At 34.1% G+C, this 27,215-nt stretch overlaps 1 protein-coding gene across 1 annotated transcript in view; it reads left to right on the top strand.

Annotated features, from left to right (window-relative positions):
- The window catches only part of LOC150108042 (actin-related protein 2/3 complex subunit 5-B-like), a 51,786-nt gene that overhangs the window by 11,299 nt on the left and 13,272 nt on the right, over window positions 1-27,215 (top strand). The window contains exon 3 of the mRNA XM_090415537.1: window positions 12,900-13,076. Coding sequence (XP_090271663.1) covers window positions 12,900-13,076 — 177 coding nt within the window. The remainder of the gene's footprint in view (window positions 1-12,899; window positions 13,077-27,215) is intronic.

The following is a 27,215-nucleotide window of genomic DNA, read 5'->3' on the forward strand; positions in this document are numbered from 1 at the left end:
TTCTAACTAAATAAGTAGCTAACAAAGGAAAGTATAGATTAATATTGTAATACGATAAAAAATGAGAGAGTTAAGTAAATAAGTAGAAAGGGATGAGTGATAAAATACGTTATGTGAGAGATTAAGTTATTAAGTAGAATTCATAGAAAAATTTGAAAGGGGATTAAGACAGGCTAGCACAAGAAAAGCAAAGCTATCGCTTAGGGCCGATCCCCGGATTGAAACATTGAGAACGGGCTTGCCGATCAAATGACGTTTGGCGAGAAAACGCCACCCTAATTGGTCGATGATTAAAAAACAAGCAGAAGGAGGAGAAAGGAAGTAAGAAAAGGTGCTGTTAGGGGACAGCTATAAAAGGGTTGGTAACCCACGGAGGACACTCTTTTTGGATAGTCGCTTTTGGCCTTGGAGTTTGGTTTTGGTCCGGTGGAGTTCACGGGGTTTTCCTGAGTGGCGACAGGGGTGATATCTCCTCGTCACAACACGGAAACGAAAGTGAGCGGGATTTCGATTCCCGTTTTCCCGAGTAGGAAGCAAAGGAAAAATTGCCATAGAGTCCTAGAAAAGGAGGGATCTTCTTCATTTCGACGCTAGTGATAACTATGCAAAGCAGAAAGCTGTAAAGAGATCGATGTCCTCGTTGCTGATAGAGCAAATATATGTGTGTTAAAGTATTCCAGAGTTACAAGAAGTTATGCCAGAGGTTCATTTGGAAAAGAATAAAGGCCCATACAAAGAGCTCAAGAAAGGTACTGTAAATCATAACCTATGTTAACTAGAAATTTGTCTGTGAAAAGTATCGTGATTCCAATACAGAACTGTTGAAGTTATACTAGGACTTCAGTATATGATAGAATGTGTTATGTGTAGATTGACTAGTGTTAAAGATTTGTGAATAGTTAAGAGTCCTAAGGTATTTTTGCATGTCTATTATATTGCACAAGATATTTAAATGACATAATTGTGTGTTAGTGCAAATAACGGTATAACGGAACAGTGTGAATTAAGTAATTACGTATCCTAAGAATTGAATGCCTAATGTAATGTATATAATAATTGAAATGTCACAAGTATGTGTTAGCAGTGAATAATTTGTTAATCTACTTCAGCATGAATAATCAGATAGTGTGAATTGATTTAATTTGTTCACATCAGGTGAATTTACGAATTAATGTGTATGGCGGCATAATCACAATTAGCCATATTGCTTGTAATGATTTAATGTTAGTCTATAAGTATTTTAGTTTAGTATTTGAATTGTACCATGTTTAGAAACTTAATAAACCTTTTGTTCAATGATAAAAGAGTTGTCTGATGTTGCTAATCCAATGCACCGCTTAAAATCATCGTACCTAATCACGCGGGAAATTTAATGTTGAGGAAAGAGATTAAGAGTCATGACTGTAATAATATTTAAATACTAAGAGATATATTCGAGATTGGCTTTCTCCCTATTTATGACAACATAAATGGTGCAGTTGATAACCACTTGAAAATATTGTACTTAGTCATCGCGGAAAATTTAAGTTGAGAATCGAGTTAAATGTCACGACTGCACTAGTTACACTTTCAGATATATTTGAGTTTCTTTCTCCTTGTTTATGTATGTAATATCCTAAACTAAATATCCCAAAAGGCGCAGTATAAATACAAATATTAGGGGTACTACGGGGAGCAATAACTTAGATATTGGTATAAGTTTTGGTAAAATCTCGGGCATAGAAGTTAGAAGAATATAGATAAAAGGAATTTGTAAGATTAGAGTAGAAATCGTAAATTGGGACACAACAGTAGGTTTGTAGTTATAATTTTAGCCTGATTTTGCTGGATTTTGGGTAGTGGCCACTTTTTATTTAGCAGGCTAAGTGGAAGAATGATGACTACTAGAGTGACAATTGGAAATGTCTTTAGAAAAGACAAACTGAAATGAAATAGATTATGACATAAGTGATTGAAGGGAATTAGTAAGAGAGGGAAATCATCATTCAGCTCCTACTCTCTTCTGGGTATCATCAAAAAATTTTATGGAGATGTTTGGTGCCCTTCCCTAATAACTTTTTTAAAGGTTTGATTTGCATTTATACAGAGTTTAATATTTTTGTAACTAATGATGAGATACATCAAAGGAGTGGTCAGCCACCTCTTAGCTATCTTATATAAGGAAGGGCTACAATGGTTCAACAATGTTGACAGAATGCAGGACAGTTGATTGGTCAACAAGATTATGTTGAGTAATCCAGGTGTTAGGGAAAAGAGATAGACTCCAAATGAGATGGATTGACAATATCAAACCAAACTAAACATTCAGTGGCATGAAGCAACACTGTATGCTCAGGACAGACATCTGGAGTAGGAAGATATTCAATCTGGTCAGACCTCTCTGACTATTGGCTGCTAGAGGAACTGGAATGTATAACATGCACAAAATCCATGAAAGGCTTAAGGATATGATGGATGCAAACCAACTGCTGTTTACCAAGTTAAAGGCAAACCAAACTTATATTTCTTAAAAAAAAAATAAAAAAATAAAAAATGTCTGGAGCCTTGAAGTTTTAATGCACAATTCCAAACTAATAAAAAGATGATCAATTTGTTGTAATCTCAATGATCACACCAAGTTCAAGTTTTACCATACTGCAGACTACAAAAATAACAGTCTATGAAACTTGACGCTTATCAAACAGACTAGTCTCAATGGCAGATTAAGTCGCACTCTTCTAATGCACACGCCAAATGAAAGTATACATTATTTACATAATTACAGACCAGTGTAAACTCAAACTAATATGACTTAAAACAACTCCAAAATCATCATCACCATTAAATTCCTGCCATGTATCCTCAAGGGGTGTACAGGATATGATAGTACTACATGAAAAATTTACATCATTACTAACTTCTTATCTACAATTTTCCTCCAAATCAGTCTGTTACTTGTCAAGACTCCAACATTATCAGATCTTATATTTCTATCGTCTAGGCACTTTGTACCGTATCAATCCACCTATATCTTGGTCTTCCTCTGGGTCGTTTTGCTGCCAACCTGGCAGAGAACACTTGTTTTGCTAATCTTTCTTCGCCCATTCTGTTTAAACAACTCCAAAATATACATTCTTATTTATGGTAGTATATATAAAGTAAAACATGAAAGTTTTACTTTATATATACTACAGTATATATACAGTATTGTAATTAAACAATATACAGTAAATTACAGTATTGTAATTAAACATACATTGATAACATAATAAATTTAGTTTAATCCTTTATCCAACTGTAAGCAAACAAAGTTTGCGCCTAAAAATATCTTCAGGACTGAGGTACGGTGGTGCAACTCGCAGCAAAGGTGGACCAAGCTCTCATCACTCCTTGTCTCAGTATCTCCCATAATGCAAAGCACATCTCCTTGCGGACATGTATAATGCTATGCATTATACATGTCCACTGAAGTTTTTATCTCAAACCGTATACATTTACACTATTTTATTTATTTTTTTCTTTCTTGGACTACTGTGATGCATCCCCTGAGCTATGGCTAAAGATTTTGTCTATTTTTATTTTTTTTTTTAATATTTTATGTATCTGGAAACCCTTCTCATAGAGACCAAAGATGAAAATTTTTTCATGTCACTTCAGATCTCCAATAAGCAGGGTGATGGTCTCGCATTTGAGTGATGAAATTCATCTCCTATCTGAAGGCAATCATGAACATCCATGCCCATTTTGAATGGAGTGTAAAATCAAGGCCTTTATTACATTGAGAATAATTTCTGTAGCTTGCTTCATATTCCAAACTGCAAATAGAAAGATTGTCCATACAGGTATTTTAGCATAAACTATATAAAAAATGGGAGATTGTCTATTAAAGATTTACTGATAGCTTTTGAGGCTGGAACAGTCCATAATAGGTTCAGAATCCTTATAAAACCAATGATGACAATGAACTTGCTTTGAGCAAGTGTTTAGATCTGACGAGTGGAAACAGTATTGTAACCATTAAAAGGTAGAATAGAAGCTTCTGTTGTTGTCCCACTTGGCATCATTACAGTGCTAAAGAATACACAAGATTGAGAGAGTGGGTGACGGAAGGGCATTCTGTGGAAGAGGAAACTTGCATAAGATTATGGTTTGAGTTAGTAAGAGGAGAGGCTACTTCTACAGTATAGAAAGAGAACTTGTTAAGAATAAGTGTTCTGGGAGAGTAGAGAGGGTTATCTTGTATTCTGGAGAATGGCTGATTTACATCAGATTGTTGTTTGTTGTAAATACTTCCACATCTCTTCCAGCTTGGTTGGTGGAATTGGAAAAGAGAAGTCATTTCAAGTTGTGTATTAAAGTCACTTAAGTAGTAACTTTGATGTCCACAGCTCCAAATGCTCTATACAATGACTTGCGCTTTGGGTAGTTAGACCAAAACTGTTTGTAAGGTGTTTATATGCTAACCCTAGGCAAGCACTATTTTGCCATCTCTAAATTTAAGAAAATATGTAAATCAAAAACAAAAATGGTGTTTTTATGGTTGAGATACAATTTAGCCAGTTTCTGATGCCCTCCAAACTTGTCACGTGTAGGCATTGCCTTAGTTGCTTAGTAGGTTATTACAATGGCCCTATGTTTGACTGCAGATAATCATCTTCAGGAAAAATATGTTGAAGAAATAAGGGATTTTCAGAATTTTTAGAACAGTAAAAACAAAAATGAATGTTATTGAATGGAGCAAAGAAACTAAATCATGAGAAATCTAGATTTGACTTCTCTTCCGTGGAATACATATCACACAGAGGCACAAATGACATATCTGTGGCTGAAAATGTTTGTAGCTAAGGTTCAGTTAAAAATAGGAATTCTAGTTTAGATGTTCATGAGTGATGTACAATATTCGTATTTGTGTTTATACAATCTTCATCATCATCAAATTCCTGCCATGTACCCTCAAGGGGTGTACAGGATATGACAGTACTACATGAAAAAATTACATCATTACTAACTTCCTATCTACAATTTTCCTCCAAATCAGTCTGTTACTTGTCAAGACTCCAACATTATCAGATCTTATATTTCTATCGTCTAAGGCACTTTGTACCGTATCAATCCACCTATATCTTGGTCTTCCTCTGGGTCGTTTTCCTGCCAACCTGGCAGAGAACACTTGTTTTGCTAATCTTTCCTCTCCCATTCTATTTAAGTGACCATACCATCTGAGATTAGCTCTGCTAACGCATTCCTGGATGCTGACAATGTCAAGTTCTTTCCTAATATCCTCATTTTTAATATGATATTGCCATTGATGCCATCTGTTCACGCCTCTAATCTTTCTCAGGACTCTCATATCTGCGGTCTCTAGTCTTTGGTCAAGTGTTTTACTTCTGACCCAGCTCTCAGATCCATAAGTTAAAATTTGTTTGAACACAGTCTTGTATACAGCTAATTTAGTGTTCCGACTAATTTCTTTTTTATTCCATATGAATTTATTCAATTGACTTCCCACGATACCAGCTTTGCTGATTCTGTTGTCTATTTCTATATTTAGTTTACCATCTTCAGTAAAAATTGTGCCTAAGTAGCTGAAATGTTTTACTTGTTCCACAGGTTCTCCATTCACAACACAGTTGACATTTTCAATGATTCTGCCTATTTTCATTGTCTTTGTCTTTTTATTGCTGACCTTCATACCATATCTATTACAACAGCTATTCAATTTAGTCAGAGAATCTTGCAGACTTGTAGCGGATTTATTTAGAAGTATAACATCATCCGCATAAAGCAAAGAGCTGACATTAACATCTCCAATCCTAAATGTGAGGTGACTTGGATGCATATTCTCCAATAATAGGTTTTGCATGACTGAAACAACTGACAGTGAAACATTTAATTAGTATAATTGATTTCTAATAACTGGATCAGCATGATTTATTTTTGGTTGGATAACTAAGTTTTACATTACAATCTTTCTCTGTTCAAAAAAAGTATCATTCAGCTTGAGTTTTTTTTTCTTTCTATTCCCTTTGTACATACATAGCATGTACTGTAGGTTCTGTAACTTTGCTTGTATTAGATCAATATATGTATATATGAAAGAATGATCATTAACTCGGTTAACATACATAATTTTTTTAAAAGAATTGGAAGACTAGAACCGAGATTTAAGTAAAAATATTAAAAATATATATAAAAGCATGGAAGTGATATGATTGAGACACTATAAGTGATTGAGAGATGATCCTAAATGTGAGGTGACTTGGATGCATATTCTCCAATAATAGGTTTTGCATGACTGAAACAACTGACAGTGAAACATTTAATTAGTATAATTGATTTCTAATAACTGGATCAGCATGATTTATTTTTGGTTGGATAACTAAGTTTTACATTACAAAATATTTTTTGTAACATAAAACTTGGAAAAGTTTAAAAAAAACAACTGGTGCTGTGCCTCAACTTCACAAGTGCAGAGGAAATTTGCCCGTAATTAGAGAAACTGTTGTAGTTTGCCTCACTCTTCATTTATTGTCATTCATTTCTTCATTTAATTTAAAATTATTTATAGTACAATACATATGTCCTCTAAAAGGAAAGAAGAAAAGTCAATTTGAGAATACAAAATCCTCAAAGAAGTGGAAAGCAATAACATTAGAAGAGAAACATGAAATTTTAAGCCTTTACTTGGAATGAATGTAACTGAACTTCCCTCTCAGTTTTAGTTGTCTCTGTAATAAGTGCCACCTTAAAGAATAAACGAAAAGTTAATATTATATTTATGTTATGGCATTTCCAAGAATATAACTAATATGACATGAAGCTTGTTGGAAATTGGGGTTGATTTACAACAGGTCACTTAATAACTGTTTCTGTGCACCACTTAGGCCATAAAAGCAATGGATCTACTGTAATTACTCCAGACAGCTGGAATATTTTCCTTAGATTTTCATGTCACTGTTATCATCTCTGACTCTTTCCTCTATTTCTAAGCTTTACAATGACCTCCAGAACATTTTGTCAGTTTCTTAATATTTAACTTGAATATTCTTACCAAAGTCTTTTGATGACTTTTCTTTAGCTACTTTTACACATTTCTTCACTTTCTTAAATTTTTTTTTCTCTGTACTCTCTGAATACATGCCTACTTATTTGTAAGGAACTTTAAATATGCTTTCTTCTCTTCCATGACTTTTTTATCTTCCTGAGTCCACCATAAGTTCTGATTTTTATATCTTTCTAGACAACTTTACTACATGCATCTGGTCGAATCAGTCAGTTTTTTTTTTTCAGGATTCTTATAAAGTTCAACAAAGTTTGGTTCTTTTTTTCAAATCCTTCCATTCTTTCTTGAATAATATTTCTATATTTGAGGCTACAGCTCACTCCTGAAACCTGCTCAACTTTGATTCTTTTTGAAACTTTCTTACAACATTATTTAAATTAAGGGGATATTAAATCCCACATTGTTTTAAAACCGGATAAGTCAAAGATTGGAATCAGAGAGTTTCATGCCGAATATAGTATAATAAACTATAAAAGTATCGGCGACTACTAGCGTGAGCTAATGCAAGTAGTCCAAATACGTAGTACAAACTCGGGCAACTCGCAGCAAAGGTGGTAAAGTTCTGATCGCTATTCTTGGTATTTTCCATAATGTAAAACACATTTCCTAGGAAATGTATGCTGTTATTATATTTAAGAAACTTTCTTACAACTTTTCAACTTTATCCTGCTCAAAAAAGTGATCACTTCCTATTTCAAATCCTTGTATACTTTTTGTTATTTTTATTATTATCAGAGACCTCCAGGGAGTTAAGGACTTATTGGGGGAGGCCATAGCTCACCCACACCAGATGTCATTGTCATATCCCCAGTGCCCCGAGGGCACAGAGGTCTGACATACGTCGATTTACAGGCCGAAGTTAAGAAGATTTGTGAGAATGGCCAGTCCTCAGCAGAGTGCCAGCAGCATCGAACGATTATCCCTTCCAACTACTAATCATGCTCAGACTTGCTTAACTTTTTGGGTGAGCCATTAGTAACAGAGACTACCAATCAACCCACCTTTGCTGGCAACACCAGATGTCATACCTTCTCTTAAATTCGTTCACACTGGATGCACTCACTACTTGAACAAGCGAATTGTTACACTCAATCACTCACTGCTCTGTGAGAAAAAAATCTAGCTCTCACCCTTCCCTTAGTTGCGCAGAGTTAACTTCCATGGACACCCCTTGTTCTCACTCCACTTTTTATATAACACAGAATTTATCAGTTCTTATAACACCTTTTCAGAAGTTTATAGATCTCTATCATATCACTTGTCTTTCTCCTGTTTACCAGTGTCTGCAGTCCACATACTCTCAATCTGTCCTCATAATTGACATTCCATAATCCTGATATCATCTTTGTTACTCATCTTTGCACCCTTTCCACAGCTTTCTCCCCCTTCCAACCCAGGAGGCCAGATCTGCACACAGCAGTCCAGGTGTGGTCATATCAATGCTTTGTAAAGAGGCAATGTGACTTCCTTATCCTTACATATTCCTGTCAAGAACTTAGTTAATGAGACTTATTTCTTGTATCTTCTCCATGTGAAATTGGGCACATCTTTATGTTGGAAAATGGTGCTAGTAATGATTAGTCCATCCCCAAGCAGAAATCTAGCAGATGCTTACCATTATTATTGACTTTATTCTTTTCTTTTCAAATTTTCCCAAAGACTCAGAAGATCTAACAAGATGACCAATTACAGATTAATTTGGAAGAAAATTATTGATAGGAAAGCTAGTAACAATGCAGACGTAATTTTTTTAGTGATATCACATCACCCTGTATATCTCCTCCATTTGAGGGTACATAATCAGGAATTTGATAATTATGTTGTACCTTTTGTAGTAGCCTATACACATTCTTGTGAATGTATACTAAGAATTGATATCCAAGATATCCAAAGTAATTTTTATTTATTTATTTTTTAATTTCTACTACTACAGGCATGCTTCAGTTTGCAATTGCACAATATTTTTCCTAAGGTGGGGATTAGACTGTGATTTTCCTAGGTGGGGGTACACAGGTCATGTTTATAATTAGAGGCAGATATCAGCTGTGTATTTTTGTAGACACACAAGGATTGGTAACATCAGTGATGTTTATTGTTCAGTGGTGGTATAAATTTCAGATTTGCTGCAAACTGGCTTCATAATTTTGTGTACTTACTCAGCAAGAAATTGTCACAAGATTCATCTTCCTGTATATGCAGTTGAAATAGCTAATTTCGGCTCTTTGCTTTAATAAAAAAAATTATAAGAATTTTTGAAAGTTCAGAATTTACTTTTGATGATACATAAAGCAAAATTGTGAAATTCCTTGTTCTACTTCATAAAGGAGTATTAGTTCCTTAGTCTTCAGTGTGTAATATTAACCTTCTGGTCTCATAAAAATAACACTAACTTATGGGCTTTAGGTTATAGAGCAGTGTTTCCCAGATTTTTCCAATGATGGAACACTTCACAAATCCTGAAATTTTCACGAAACACCTTGGTTATTTTGTAATGTATTATTAATTAATTATGGCATAATCATAAAGAGCATTAGTACATTTATGTATATGGTGTGACATGTTGACAAATATAAAATTACAATTTAAATCAGTTATCAATCACTGGACTAATGAAATCTTGTAGCATATTGTAGTTTCCTCAGGCCAACATCATTAAATTAATTTGTGCTGATTTTCATTGACATATCCCATTCAGATCACCAAAAATTTATAATATTATTATAAGTACTTACTAGTGAATGCAGACTTTTCTCCTGTGTGCTGGTAGTTTTTTCCCTCCTTTTGTACCTCCTGGAGATCTCTTTCTAGGCTGGAGGTGGATAAATTGCTATCTGTTGTGTCACAAACACCTTCAATAAGAGATTTCTTAACACCAAAATTAAACAAAGCCCCTTGTTTCTTATTCACATTAAAATTTAAATCTGTAGGCCTATTACTTTTAAAATATCACAGCACTACAGCTTCAAAACAAGCACTTTTACCCTACAATACGAACTTGCGAAGCAAGTATTCAGTATTACTAGATTTGAGAACCGGATACAAACTACCTTGATCTTCAGTTTCAGTGGAAAAATTTTCTTTATACTTCTTTGCTGATTGGTGACTAACATTTGCAACACAGATGTTATTTCGTTCAGTTTTGAAAACAGAAGATATGCTGCCCATTGTTGTAAACAGCTTGCAGATAATTTTTATGACTGGTCATGAACAGCGGCATTCAAATTTCCTGAATTACTTCTATGTTTAAAAATACACGTCTTGGTCACTGACATCATGGAACACTTATTCACTCTCTGCAGAACACAATTTGGGAAACCCTGTTATAGAGTATACCGAGTGAAAAGTAATGCTGGCATTGAGGATTCTAGCAGACTGCTGCAAATTAGCAGAGGATTGAACTTCATTGCTGAGCTTCCATATGTCATTGTTCAGAGTTAATGACTCAGATACATTTTTAGAGCAGTTTTTTTTTAATTGATCCCACACATAAGAGATTGAAACACCTTTCTTTCTCTGTGTTTGTTTTCAAAATCACCCATGCCATATCAATGTCATGTGTGCACATGCATTGATACATAATAATCTGAGGTGTTTCTTTAACAGTGGGAGGTTATAGTTCATTGAAAAAAAACAGTGTGAGAAAACGCTGTGTACAGAACAAAAATAGATGGAACAAAAGAAGAGGATGTGTAGTGTTTGATAAGTTTAAAGCTATACATTAAATGGATATTGATCAAGAGCTGCTTGGTGCTTTTATAGACTCAAAGGAAATCGGAGGAATGATGGCAGTTTTTCAGCAGAACATTGTCCGTGCAAACACCTATAGAAAATGCACGAGAATATAAGAAATTGATTAGGGTGAATGGGGGGGGGGGGGGCATTAGTTAACTGTATTTGGCCTTTTCTGGGTAGCATTAAGTCCAAGAAGCAAAATATGATTGCAACTGGAGATTTTGGTATTATCAAACATAAGAGGAAGTAAAGAAGCAAACTCTTTTTGCAAGAAATAAGACAGTTACATTTTGGAGTTCATTAAGGCATTCCTACCCCATAGAAAAGGGGCAGTGAAATCGGAGCGTAAGATATTATTTATGGAGGTTCTTGAATGGAATGATTGTGAACTATAAGAATGTGTCAAATGATTCCATTCCTCTTCTTCATATTCCACAGCAAAACTGTGGATTGAGTTTATTGTCACAGAGAGATAATTTAGATGTAGGAGGAAGGTTGTGGATGAAAAGTCAGAAGCCTAGATTATTCTGGCATTGGTGGGAAATGTGAGGAGAGGAAGCTATCTGTCACCACACACACAGTGTCTGGATGACATTGATAATTTTAGAGAAGCTTTGATGCACTACTTGCAATGTGAGGATATTCCATGGGTGGATGGATTTGGATTTGTTTTTTTTTTTTTTTTAGTCGTGCAGGTGAGAAGCATTTTCTTGAGAATAGAAAAGGACAAGAATTTTAGAGACTAAAGTTGCTGTGGATGAATATTGTACCAGATAAGAAAGTGACAGTCTAGTTGCAAAGAGTAGAATTCAAATCATAAGATGGAGCAGGCCTTTTTGCCAGACCTGCTGAAATGTTAAGAGCAACAATATAGTTTCTCCACACTTTTACATTGCTTGTGTAAAGTGGTGGGTGATTGATGGCTAGGTGCATAGAGAGTGGCAGTATTCATACTGCTGGTGACTAATTAGTTGATGCTCCAGATAGCACAGGAGTTGGTTGTTGATGAGCTTCTCCATGATTTTTGAGAAATTCTCATCAGCAACCAACTCCACGGTTAACATCTATCCTAGATCATCTTTGTAATCTTTCATATTTAGCTTGTTTCTGTAGCATGAAGGCAGGCTATTCACGAAGTCTGATTGATTTCTGATAAATGAAAGAAGGCATGAAACAATTTGTGATGTTATCTATACAGGAATTGGATGAGAAAAGTGATGAGAGGTGGGTGACCATATCTTCAGGCGATGTTAATTATACATAAATCACCAGTTTCTTTAAACATCAATTCATCTAAGTAAAAACATTTATAAAAAAAAATGGTTAGCAGTAGAAAATCAAAACTGAATATAATCTTTTGAATATTAGTCCTGAAATTCCTGTAACTTAAAATATTTTAAATCAGATTTAAAATATTTTAAGTTACAGGACTTTCAGATTTAAAATACAGTGCAGCAGTCTTGATGTATCATAAGTTCAGAAAGAATTCAAAAAAATATAAGTTACTCATTTTAACGAATACTTGGTATATCTTAAAAATATATTTGCAGGTATTATATCACAATATTCTTCACCTGTTAATATCACAATTATCATCATCACTGTCAAATCCTTATGCTGCATGTTCATTGCAAATTGGTATTATTCTGTTGTGTCTGAATGGTTTGTGGTGACCAAGTTGTCTGTTTTTTTTTATGAGGAGAAATCTGCATTGCTAATTTCTCAAGATTTATTTAATATTCCCTGTGAGGATGTATTAAAGTAATTAAAACTGGCATCATTGTCCAAATATGCCACTAAATTATATTAAAAAAAAATCTTTGGAAAGCTATGTGAAATTTCTGAATTTAAAATTTTTATTTGAGAATGAGGAACAACTGCAAAAATAGACTGAGCTAAATCAAATAACAGGATAACCACTTATTTCATTATGTGTTTGGTTAATTTCTGTGAAAAGATTATCCACCTGCTTGGTCTGTATAGTTTGTCCATTTAGAGGGAGTCTTTTTCAAGAATTAGAATAGCTAAGTATTTTTTTTTTTTTTTTAGTCATTGATTTTTTATAAGTTTATATGTGTGTGTATGTAATGAATAAAAGGTGATAATGTCTGCATTTTTATTTCAGGAAGTCTCCTTTAATTTAATTATGAGGGTGTTATTGTCAATAAAGGTCAGTGAAATGGAAAGGGTTGTGAATTCCTTAGATCGTGATCTCATTGATCTTCTTATGAAGTGCATATATAAAGGTTTTGAAAACCCATCCGAAGGAAGCAGTGCTCATTTGCTTGCTTGGCATGAAAAGGTACATATATATATATATTAGGATTAATAAATACTACTTTTAATTACTGTTATGCATAAATACAGGCAAACTTCAGCTTATGTAACAGTTACGTTCCTCAAACTTTACACAGCAGCAATTTTATGCAAGTTAGATTTGACTTGTTACACTCTATTGTTTATATGTTTGCTTGCATTACATGTATAGCCACATGGTTTAAAGGTTATTCTGTTAGTTTCATTCACAGGATTCACACACAAATTAGATTTAAATATTATTATTATTATTAAGAGTGACCTTCAGGGAGTCAGAGACTCATTGAGGGAGGCCATATACTACACAAACCAGCTATCATACTTATTCTTGAATTCATTCACACTGCTTGCACTCACAACATCCAATTGCAATCCATTTCAATCACGCACCACCCTCTGAGAGAAAATCTAGCCTGTACACCCGTTTTTGGCAGTCTTCATTCTCAGCTTCCAAGGATGCCCTCTTGTCCTTTCCCCAACCTCCATCAATTGAAATCCTGTATGACCCTTTCAGCAGTTTACAAGTCTCAATCATATCACCCCTCTTTCTCCTGTTTGCTAGTATCTGCAGTCTACAAATTCTCAATCTGTCTACATAATCAGTATTCCACAATCCTGTTGTCATTTTTAACACTCGCCTTTTTACTCTCTCCAATATATCAGAATCACAGCGGAATCCAGGAGACCAGACCTGCGCACAATAGTCCAAGTGAGTTTTTATCTAGGCCTTGTAAAGAGGCAAAATAACATCCTTATCTTTACATGTGAACATTCGTTTCAGCATTGCAATTATCGTTTGAGTTGTATTTATTTGCAATCTTTGCCACATGGTCCCTAAACTTCAACTTCCTATCTATTAACACTCCAAGATCCCTAGCCTCATCAGTTTCTTCTAGCCTAATCCCACCATTATAATACGACATTGGATGTGTAATCATGCTGAGGTGAATGACTTTACATTTACTGACACCCATTTTCCCATGCCCACAATTCCAGCCTATTCAAATCATTCTGCAAAGACTGTGTATCAACAGCATTCCTGATTACCCTCCCTATATTTGTATCATCAGCAAATAACTGTATGTCGCTTGTCAAATCCTTCCCAATATCATTAATGCACACATTGAATAACAGTGGACCAAGCACTGATCATTGTGGTACACCACTTGTTACCTTAAACCTTGCAGACTCAGATCCCCTGTATACCAATTTTTGATATCTGTCAGTCAGCCATCCTCTTATTCATGCTAATATTGTATAACCCAAACCCATTTTCTCCAATTTATGCAGCAGTCTGTCATGTTGTATTCTGTCAAAAGCCTTAGCAAAATCCAAAAGTATCATTGTGTATCCATTCCCCCTTGTCTAGTTCAATGGTAACATTGTTATAGAATGTGAGCAAGTTGCTAAAACATGACCTTCCCTTAGTAAACCCATGTTGTTCATTGCAAAGTAAAGATTCACTGTCAACCCATTTCTGAATGCGGGACCCTAACTAATTTTTCTAAAATCTTCACCACCACTCCTGAGATACCTTTTCTATTTGGTGATGCATTTCTTCACCACCAGGTCTGTAACAACACCCCACTATGTAATTTGTCTTGTTAGACTCCACTTCACACCAGATGGCTTCAAACTCACTGCCACATGAAATATTGTTAGTAGTATTACTACAATCGTAGGTCTCAACTCTAACTGGATTTAAGTCATCCAATATCATTAGCAGCACGTCTCCTCCTCTCCTATCCACTCTATCCTTCCTAAAAATACTGTACCCATGACACTCGATACCAGTTAATATGTTTGATTCTGATAGCCAGGTCTCACTAATACCTACAATCTGAGGTCGCAACATATTGACTAAGGCAACAAACTCTATCCCTTTGTTTCTGATACTCCTAGCATTCGTGTACAGACATAATAATCTACCTGCATGTTCTTTAGTATACTCTTGTTTGCAGTCTGCCTGACCCAATTGAACAACTTGCAGATCTCAAATATGTTTTATATATCCAAAAACATATATTTGACCTGCACATAAAAAATCACAAGACCTATGGCTGATCACCCCATGTGTGGGGAAGATAAGAAGAAAAGAGGAATATGTTTAAATATTTTTTTTTGAACAACTGAAGGTTGCATTCTTTGGAGAAGGCTGTTCCAAAAGAACAGAAGTAGATGGAATGAAAGAGAAAGCAGTGAAGTTGGTTCACTGAGTTTCAAGATGTACTGAAAAAGAGTGGTGGTTAGCAGTTAATGATTTTTGGTGAAAAGTGGAGGAATAATAGTGGCCAATTCAGCAGAGCACTGTCTGTGTAAGTGTCTGTAGAAGAGGCAGAAGCTGAATGCTTGAGAGAGGTATCGAAGTGGATATGTAAGAGAGTAGTCATTAATTAACCAGACTGCCCTCTTCTGGATTGAATCAAGCAGTCTTAGAGAGGAGGATTTTAATGCACCATACCAAATATGGGATTCAAATTTAAATCCATGGTTGGGCAGATTTGGGATTTGTATCAAGTCAGCAGCTGTGAAGGTATGAAGTAGTGTTTTGTTTGAAAAAGTACAAGTTTTTTGGCAGCTGCAGAAGCTATGCTTGAAATGTGTTTGTGCCAGGAAAGGTCAGAGGTATAGGTCGATCAAAGAAGGGAAATCTGATCATGTAACAATTATATAACAATTATCTGTATTTAAATGAAAAGGTGCATGACAAGGTGTCACCAGAAAATCTTTTCAAAATGCTATAGTTATATGGAACATTATATCAAACTATATATAGTCTATATTTGAGTAATTAGAATTGAAGAAGGTACGGATAGGAAGATGGTTCATTGTTAAATCAGGTGTGAGACAAGGATGCAGATTATCTCCACTGTTATTCATCATCTCTGTAGATCGCATTATGAAGGAAAGTGGCATTAAACCTAGATCAGAGATGTTAATCTCACTCTCTTTATGCAGGTGATACTCTTACACAAATCCACTATAGGTCTGCAGGATTCCTTAACTAAAATGAATAACACTCTCTCTCAGAAAAAAAAACCTCAGCTAACGCCTTTTTATTCCTGTATACGGGAGTAGGCGAGGCCATTTAGCCCTATCTAACTTTTGGAGACTGAGTGGGCAGTTCAATCTCCCTGGTACCCAATCAGAGATAGATGGCCCAAGGCTATCACTAATTAAGTGGTACGCAGTGAAGAGAGACGGCTCAAATGTGCCGCCATCTCGTGATCCCTAACCCTAACACAATATATTTAATGTCTGAAATAATGTGGGTTCTACGGTCGATTTTCTTCAGTCTACAGGACGAAAAACCAGAGTTTCCGGGAGGAAAAACCTGCTTGCCCGTGCCAGAGATCGACTAATTCGGGAACCGGTCGAAAAAAGGCTTAGAAAAATTTCCTCTAGTTGCCGACTAGACTCGAAACCAAGTCTTCCTTCGTGCGGCCAAGTGCCGTGGTGTGCAAACGCCACATCCACTGAGCTACACAGGCTCTAAAAAAAAAAAAAATGAATAACTTCTGTGATAAATTTGGCATGAAATTCAATCAAAACGCAGTGAAAATATACAAAAGTGTTGAAAACATGAATTGAATTCTGAATGGAGACCCTATAGAACAAGTAAAATATATCAGTTATATAAGCATAAAGTTTAGTGAAGATTGCAAATAAGATATGGAAATAGAAAACAGAATTAGCAAAGCTGGTAATAAACTGAATAAATTTATATGGGATAAGAGAGAAGTTAGTCGAACACTAAACCAGCTGTATAGAAGACAGTATTCAAACTTAAGCCAGTTTTAACATCTGAATCTGAGAGCTGAGTTAGAAAAAAAAACACTTGACCGAAGGCTGGAGACCATATATATTGGAGTTCTGCGAAAGATTAGAGAAGTGAACAGATGGCATCACTGGCAGTATCATATTTTTTTTTAAAAAAGGGTATTAGGAAAGTACTTGACATTGTTAGCATTCAGGAATATGTTAGCAGAGGCTATTCTCAGGTGTACTATGGTCACTTAAACAGAATGGGAGAGGAAAGTTAGCACAACAAGTGTTTTTTTTGTCAGGGTAGTAGGAAAAAGGCCAAGAGAGAGAGAAGTACTATCATGTAATACTATCATAATTATCCTGTAATCCCCCTCCCCAAGGGTACATATCAGGAATTTGATGATGATGAGAGAGACGAATATCTAGTTGGATTGATACAGTAAGAAATACCTTAGAAGACCAAAATATAAGATTGATAATATTAGTCCTGAGAGATAACAGATTAATATGGAAGGAAATTGTTCATGAAAGTTAGTACTATATGAAAACATTAGATCATGTAGGATTAGGATATTATTAGAGCTATAAGATCCTGTACATCCCCTGAAGGTACATATTAGAAATTTAATGAAGATGATTCTAGTTGGATTGATACAGTAAGAAATACCTTAGAAGACCAAAATATAAGATTGATAATATTAGTCCTGAGAGATAACAGATTAATATGGAAGGAAATTGTTCATGAAAGTTAGTACTATATGAAAACATTAGATCATGTAGGATTAGGATATTATTAGAGCTATAAGATCCTGTACATCCCCTGAAGGTACATATTAGAAATTTAATGAAGATGATTCTAGTTGGATTGATACAGTAAGAAATACCTTAGAAGACCAAAATATAAGATTGATAATATTAGTCCTGAGAGATAACAGATTAATATGGAAGGAAATTGTTCATGAAAGTTAGTACTATATGAAAACATTAGATCATGTAGGATTAGGATATTATTAGATCTATAAGATCCTGTACATCCCCTGAAGGTACATATTAGAAATTTAATGAAGATGATTGCTTTTTCATGTATCTTCAAAGGAAAAAGGAAAGTGGTAGCTTAAACCATTTGTTCTGAACTTTCCTTCTGTTGTGACCCAGTTTTCATTGTTGGTATATGTCATGACTGATCAAGGATAATAATAATAATAGTAATAATCTTTATATATAATGTAAATGAAACATTTATATTCTTTTTCTTTAAGCTTCAATGCAGGTGATATGTCAATTGTTTTCTTGGTCTTTTATATTTAATTTAAATTGAATTTACATGACATGATTACATACAGATTTTATGTAATAACACTAAGAGAAAAATGTTAATTTATTGTTTGATAATTGAAACAAAAGTTTTTAATCATCTTCCAAATTCAAATTTAGTTCTCCTCTGCTGTAGCTCTTGAAATGCAGGGAATTACTGAGAAGCCAAAGAACCTGTGAAATCAAAATTTTTTCCAGAATACAAAGTGAACTCCTAATTTATTTCCATTTTTGTGTAAAAATAATGTTAATACCTACCATTTACCTAATGGGCAGGCTGAACTTGCATTTCTGTGGCCAGATGCTCAATCCTGGGAATTAATTATTGAGGAGAGTGGATTTTGGAGATTGTCTTCCACATTTAGTCTTCTTTGCTTGTTTTTAATTTGAAGTAAAATTGAAAATACTACTTCACATTTTTAATTTGTAGCTATGAAGAAGTTTTTTCCCATTATTTTGTTTTTATGTTCAATTGTTTTACAATATTTCCTTACAGCTAATAAAATATTGCATTATGTTGATATTCACAGGGATAAACTGGTATTCCATTTAAAATTTTTCCACAACCCATAGGTTGTAAATCACTTGCCTAAGCTAACTTGACAAAGAATGACAGAAAAAGAAAGAAAGATGTTTGGTTGGGAGAGATAGAGGAAACCAGAATTACTTGCAAAAGTTGGTTAATTGGAAAAGATTGATCTTTGGCCTTATGTGCTACATGATGTAAAGTAGATAGGTAGGTAGGGTATTGTACTTGGATCTGGCTCTCGTTCAGGAAGGTTCATCTTCAAGTTTATTGCTGAATACTATATAACTGTAACTTCTTTTTTCTGATTCTATTGTCTGAATAAATCATCTTATCATTTAGAAGGATCTCCCTTGAAGAGGTGTAGCACTAGTGAAGCAGTTGTGAAAATACCATTGTAGATATGATGTTTACTTAATTGTTCTGCTAGTTACACTTTTTTTTTTTACATTGATGCTTCTTAAATTGATGGTGTCTGTCTTAACCTTTATTGAGTTTGTTCCAGTAGTTGTTCCACTGTTCACTTGTTCTTGTTTCTTAACAAAACATCAGAGGTGGTGGGCAGCTTATATAAGTAGTAAAGCTTGTGCTGGAGTGATATCTGATTGTCATATATCATCACTATAATGTAGTTTTAGCCAACAGAATATGACTTGGTTTTCTAAATCTGAAACTACCATCTATTCCTCATTCATTAAGCATCCTAGTGGATACCAACTAATGGGATATACCACAGGAAGGTGAGAATTGAATCAAAGCCTAAGTTGGTGTCTGCATTTCCTTAGTAAATGTTCTTCTTTTCTTAATCAACCCTGATTTTCTTTATTATTATCAAATTATTATTATTTGAAATCTCTGAAGAGTCAAGGACTCATCAAGGAATGCACTCCCCATTTCAAGAGCCAAACTGTTTCACTCACTCACTCACTACTCTCTGAGAGAAAAATATAGCTCATCCCTTTCTTAATTATAAACTTAACTTCTGTGGATGCACTCGTGTTTTCTTCCTAGTCAATTGGGTCAAACGTTCCTTTAGCATACATGCTTATATTCCATCGGTCTCTATTGCCAAATTCTTATCCAGGTCATGCCACAGCTCATCAACCTCATTCTCATGCACCTCCATCTCTCTTCATCCAATATAGTAGTAAGTACTGTGTATCATGTTGCATCTGGTTGATATATCTTAGCAAAGTGAGCACTCATTAATTGAGCAATATCATCAGCTTCTGATGCAAGAGTATCACCTGCATTCAGTAAGGTTATTCTTCCATGGTCATTCTTTCTTTTATTTGTGGAATAATAAAATTTTTTTGTATTTCCTTTAGCCTGCATAGCCATTTTTTATATACTCCATTTAGCTTGAGAAAGTTGTCTCACAACAACTCAGTAAATTCTCCTTCATTCTTATCATGAGATTTCTCTTCTACCCAATCGATGTTTGGTTAATTTATGTTGCCCATAATGATTACTAGTTTAGTACTCCTTGGGGCAATTTGACAATGCATTTCATCTTCTCCAGCAATTGAACTACCAGGTCTGCAGCAATACCTTACCATGTATTTCATCATGTTATCTCTACTTCACACCAGTTATATTTTAATTATATTCACTATGTATCAGTAATTAATTTGAGAAAATTAATGCTGTTTATCAGCATTCATTTTCAGGTGTGTTATACATGGCAGAAATATTAAAAAAGATGTACGTGTAAGAAATTAACATGGCATTATTAACATCCAGAAAGTCAGAAAGACCAGCATTGATGCCATATCTTAATAAAAATTAGTTTTAAGAAAGTCAAGTTAGTAAGTCGAACCCTCCAACCGGACAGGACGTATATATACGTCCAGCTAAATCTGGATACAATTCAGTACACCTGTTGAAAGAACATGGATAGGAAGTGCAATTTGGCTGTGCTCTCCTTTAGAAGGTGAGATAATCCTTCATGCTGTCAAGAACACTTAAACAGATTATCTCGCAAAGCTGAGTCTCAGTTCTCTATAACAAGAAACGCAGTTCCTTGTTTTATGCTGGGAAGCTTGACTGTTAGTTATATTAGAAAGACTAAAAATATAGAAATTATTTTTATTTTCTCTTTTTATTGTGCAGTTAATAATTCCTGGACAAAATATAAATCCTTGCATACTTTCTTCACTTAATTATTGCTTTACCTCGGAGAACCAATGTTTAATGTTTTTGTGCTAATTTTGTCATATCATATCACTAAGTTCTTTCAAAATATAGTAATTTACTGTTCTTTGCACTTTCACCTTTTTGGTTTCACTGTATAATCGGTCTTTATAAAATGAAATAAACGGTTATTATTTAAATTGATATGTACAGTATATATTTTCTACTAGTTTATATATTTTTCTCCAATTTTAAAGTAATCGATACTTTTGTGTATATTCTCTGATACAAAATATGTATATGTGCATGCATCAAATGTGAAATTTCATATTTTCACAATAGAATTGAACTTTATTTTGACTTTGATAGTTTTACACCCCCCCCCCCCCTGCTGTAACACTACCACACACCCGAAAACTCTTATGAAACATAGGTACAGTTTTTATTTAATTCGTGATTTTTCCATAATAATTGTTCCACATAACGTTTAATTTTTCGACACAGAAACTAAGTTTTGATTATTATAAATGAGCAAATTATAAATAAAAAAATATACATATTATTTCCTCATTATTATAAATCAGGAAGTTATGTGACATTGGGTAATAAGGGAAATTAATATTTAAAAACACTGTCATCCTACAAATGCAATATCAGAATAATACGTTTGGAATGTCTGCTTATCAATTGGAGAGATGGAAAAAACAAAACAAGGAATTTCTGCCTGTAAAATATTCAGTTATTGCACTAGGCACTTTAGCGTGCTGCCTGCTGGGTATGTTCTTTTGATCTTGTTCCCAGTGGGGGGGGGGTAGTAATCTCCATTCGTTTACAACTTGTTACTGGACAGAAAGGAATATTAGAAAGTATACCCAATATACAATTCATTTGTGAGATGGCAAGCAAGAGCAACAGCAGCAATAGCAGTAATTTTTTTCAAGATAATTGTATCAAATAATTTAGAATTTTTCGATAATAAAAGTGAAACTGATCACTATAAATAAAGGAATCATTTTTGGCATATAAATACTGCATCAGCCTGTAAAAGAAATGTCAGTTTTTCTGTGTTAGGATATCTGAACAACTGAAAACGAAACAAGACATTCTTGCTTGAGGCCATTTATTGCGACTTCTTGGAAACTTTCTGTCTTGTGTTTCTCAAAAGAGTAATCTAACACTTTTAGCTTTTTCTCCAGGTAAAAGGATTATTGTCCAGCATTTCTAAGACATATTTCAGAAATAGTAACCAGCAGCAATAGAAGTAGTACTATTTAGATTTTTTTTTTAAAAAAAAGAAACAAAAATAACACAACTGAACTTTCTTTGTGTGATATACAGTTTTACATATTGAAAATATAGCATAGTATTTCTAAATTCTAAATCTTAGATTAATTTCAGTAAACTGCTGAACAGCTGATTTCAGATTCAAAAAAAAGTACAGAATTAGAAGCTTAGAATATACAACAATATTATTGCTTTATTTCTTTTGTCAAAGCTGTAGAAATTTAAAGTAGTTATGCAACTCAGTTCCAGACAGGAGAGGCGGGAGGGGGTTACAGTAAAAAATCCTAAAAATGAGCATAAATTTTGAATCATTTCATAGAGGATATCCTTCCTATTATATTTTCAACATATCTACAGTAATTAAGCACTGGATATTATAGTAATGTGCATCCTACAAAAAAAAAAAAAAATCTGTTGCAATTTTAAGCAAAAGAAGAAGGCGAAAGGTCCGATAAAATACCATACATACATCATCAAATTCCTGCCATGTACCCTCAAGGAGTGTACAGGATATGACAGTACTACATTAAAAAATTACATCATTACTAACTTCCTATCTACAATTTTCCTCCAAATCAGTCTGTCACTTGTCAAGACTTCAACATTATCAGATCTTATATTTCTATCGTCTAAGGCACTTTGTACCGTATTGATCCACCTATATCTTGGTCTTCCTCTGGGTCGTTCTCCTGCTAACCTGGCAGAGAACACTTGTTTTGCTAATCTTTCCTCTCCCATTCTATTTAAATGACCATACCACCTGAGATTAGCTCTGCTAACGCATTCCTGGATGCTGACAATGTGAAGTTCTTTCTTAATATCCTCATTTTTAATATGATATTGCCATTGATGCCATCTGTTCACGCCTCGAATCTTTCTCAGGACTCTCATATCTGCGGTCTCTAGTCTTTGGTCAAGTGTTTTACTTCTGACCCAGCTCTCAGATCCATAAGTTAAAACTGGTTTGAACACTGTCTTGTATACAGCCAATTTAGTGTTCCGACTAATTTCTCTCTTACTCCATATGAATTTATTCAATTGACTTCCTACCATACCAGCTTTGTTGATTCTATCGTCTATTTCCATATTTAATTTACCATCTTCACTAAAAATCGTGCCTAAGTAGGTGAAATGTTTTACTTGTTCCACAGGTTCTCCATTCACAACACAGTTGACATTTTCAATGATTCTGCCTATTTTCATTGTCTTTGTCTTTTTATTGCTGACCTTCATACCATATCTATTACAACAGCTATTCAATTTAGTCAGAGAATCTTGCAGACTTATAGCGGATTTATTTAGAAGTATAACATCATCCGCATAAAGCAAAGAGCTGACATTAACATCTCCAATTTTGATATCAGGTTTAATACCACTTTCTTTCATAATGTGATCCATATAGATAACAAATAACAGAGGGGATAATGTACATCCTTGTCTCACACCAGATTTAACATTAAACCATCTTCCTGTACTTCCTTCAATTCTAACTGCTGACTCACAACTCAAATAAAGACTAAGTATTGCTTGATATAATGCCCCATTGACACCATATAACTGCAGCGTATTGAATAGCTTCTCTCTTGGCACCTTGTCATATGCCTTTTCCAAATCGACAAAACTTAAATACAGATCTTTGTTATATTCCCATGCTTTCTCGACTATTTGTCGTAAAGTGAAGATCTGATCCTGACAGCCTCTGTTTGGCCTGAATCCAGCTTGTTCTTCACCAAGCTTTTCTTCCACAATTCTTCTCAACCGTTTCTCAAGTATACTTGCATAGATCTTGCCAGGAACACTCAGTAGGGAAATACCTCTGTAATTCTCACATTCAGTTTTATTTCCCTTTTTATATATGGGTACTATGAGAGCTCTACTCCAATCATCGGGAATTCGTCCCTCTGTCCAGGCTTTCTGAACTATGCAGTGCAGCCACTGTAAGACTTTTATACCACCATACTTCAGCATTTCTGGTCGAATATCATCTACTCCTGCTGCCTTTCCACATTTCAAGCCTTTGATGGCTTTTTCTACTTCAAGTAAGGATATATATTCCTGACTGCATGCCTGGTCAGTGTTTTTTATCACTGTGCTGTCATCACTGCTTGTTTCATTTAGCAGTTTTTCAAAGTAATTACTCCATACTTCAAGGATAAAATACCATTAGGTATAAATTTTTGATACTAAAAAAAGACACAGTATCGGAAACCAAGTAATGCAGTTTATAATCATTTGTTGTTCATAAAAAAAGAAAATAATAATTCGTTCCTAAAATTGAAATGTGACAATCCATATAAAGGTATTTTGCAAAGAAAGAAAGAAAGCAAAATGGTATATTTATTTCACTAAATGTTATATAAAAATATAAATATCTGACAAAATATTTTATATGTAAACAAACATTGGAAAATTTGTGAAAAAGAATCTATATTGTCATTTACTGACAATATAGATTCTTTATATTTTCAGGATTATTTATTTTGGCAGATGTGAAACTTCTATTTTTGGAAAGAGACACAATAATAATAAAAAAAAAAAAACGATCAAATATCCTAGTACAATGAAGAAAATTCCAAGTAACACAGTACATGTAAAGACAAGTGACTCAAAAGTTGCTCGACTACAGTTAATCCGCTAATGGCTCTAAAATCGCCGTTAAGGGATTAACAGCAGAGGAGGGTAAATATTTGATGAAAGATAGAATGCTGATGAAGTTTTGATCCATGAAAAATTCTGGTGTGGTCTTGCTATTTCATCCACCTTGGCTGGTAGGAGGGTTAATTTGTAAGATGATGTACGCATCAGGGGTTATTAAATTATGCAAACTTTACTCACCATGCAAAAATGTATTTGCTCAAGTTCTCCCATCCCCATTTTTACATATATCCATCTGTACCAACAGTAGCATAGCTAGCTTTTTGACACCTTTATTCATAAGGGTGCCAAAAAAAAAAAAGGGCTGCTTTCTTTTTAGTGTGGTAAAATATCTTGTCACTGGCACAGTTCTGACGCCTGCATCCTTGGCATCTGTCCCAGTTCCATAGCATTCCTATTATTATTATATGGCATTTCCAAAGACTCATCTGTGGGAGAACACTCTACTCCACTCTGCTACGCACCCTAACCTTCTTCCTAATTAATTCTCCTACTACACTAAGGTATTCAAACAGCATCACTCCATCTACATCTTCTTCTGGATCTTTTCCCTGCCATCTTGACATTACTGATTTTGCTAATCTCTCCTTTCCCATTCTGTTTAAGTGAACATATATCACCTTAGATTAGCTCTGCTTACACATTCATGAATGTTAACAAGGTCAACATTCTTTCTAATATCTTCATTTTTAATATGCTTCTGCCATTAATGAAAACTATTCACTCTTCCAGTTTTTCTCAGAACTCATATCTGTGGCTATTATTCTTTAATCAGTTGTTTTATTTCTAACCCAGCTTTCACATCCATAAGTTAAAACTGACTTCAACACTCTTGTATAATGCCAGTTAATTGTTCTAAGTTCTCTCTTGTTCTTATAAATTTATTCAGTTAACTTCCCACAATACCAGCTTTGTAAATTCTGTTGTTTATTTCTATATTTAATTTGCCATCCTCATTAAAAATTGTGCCTAAAATAGCTAAAATGTCTTACTAGTTCTCCATTCAAATAGCAGTTGCACTTTCCCATGTTCCTGCTCATATTCATAGTTTTGTCCTTTTTAATTGCCAATTTTCATTCCATATTAGTAACAGCAGTTATTCAATTTAGTTAAGGAATTCTGCAGATTTGTAATTTATTGAAGCACATAACATCATTTACATAAAGTAGCACTCAGATTAATATTTTCATATCTGGTTTAATGTTCCTTTCCTTTATAATGTAATCCATATAGATAATGAATAACAGTGGAGATAAGTTTGTCTCACATTTGATTTTGCATTAAATCATCTTTCTGTACCTCCTTCAGTTTTTAGTGCAGACTCGCAACTCAAATATATAGACCACAAATCACTTGGTATGATGTCCCATTTACACGATAGAAGGATAGTGTTTTAAACATATTTTCTTTTGGAACCTTGTCATATGACTTTTCCAGATCTACAAAACTTAAATACAGATTCTTGTTATATTCACACGATTCCTCAGATATCTGTCTTAAAGCAAAAATTTCATCCTGACAGTTCCTGTTTATCTTGAACCCAGTTTGTTCTTCTCCAAGTTTCTGTTTGACATTTTTTTTAACCTCTTCTGAAGTATGCTTACATAAATCTTACCTGGAACACTCAGTAGGGAAATTCCTCTGTAACTTTCACATTCTTTTATTTCCCTTTTTATAGATAGGTACTATGAGAGCTCTTATCCAGTCATCTGGAATTTGACTTTTTGACAATGCTTTCTCATTTAGTTAAAAACTGAAAACATACTAAAAAGTTTTATATCTCCATATTTGGGCATTTCTAATCAAATATTATATACTATAACTTCCCACATTTCAGGGTTTTTTATGACTTTTTAATATTTTATTGATATGTACTCCTGATTACATTCTTCTTGAATATTTTCTACTGTCTTCTTGTTTCATTTGATATTCTTTCAAATATAATTACTCCATACTTGAAGCATTGGATAAGAGGAGTACGCAAGAGCCTTGTCATATGACTTTTCCAGATCTACAAAACTTAAGTACAGATTCTTGTTATATTCACACGATTCCTCAGATATGTCTTAAAGCAAAAATTTCATCCCGACAATTCCTGTTTGGCTTGAACCCAGTTTGTTGTTCTCTAAATTTTTGTTTGACATTTTCTTTTTTAACCTCTTCTGAAGTATGCTTATATAAATCTTACCTGGAACACTCAGTAGGGAAATACCTCTGTGACTTTCACATTCCATTTTATTTCCCTTTTTATAGATAGGTACTATGAGAGCTCTTATCCAGTCATTTGGAATTTGACTTTCTGACAATGCTTTCTCATTTAGTTAAAAACTGAAAACATACTAAAAAAGTTTTATACCCCCATATTTGAGCATTTCTGATCAAATATTATATACTATAACTTCCCACATTTCAGAGTTTTTTATGACTTTTTAATATTTTATTGAT

The sequence above is a fragment of the Typopeltis vanoorti genome, chromosome 3 (genome assembly GCF_054136105.1).
Source record: "Typopeltis vanoorti isolate ZY-2024b chromosome 3, IOZ_Tvanoo_1.0, whole genome shotgun sequence".
Classification (NCBI taxonomy): Eukaryota; Metazoa; Arthropoda; class Arachnida; order Uropygi; family Thelyphonidae; genus Typopeltis; species Typopeltis vanoorti.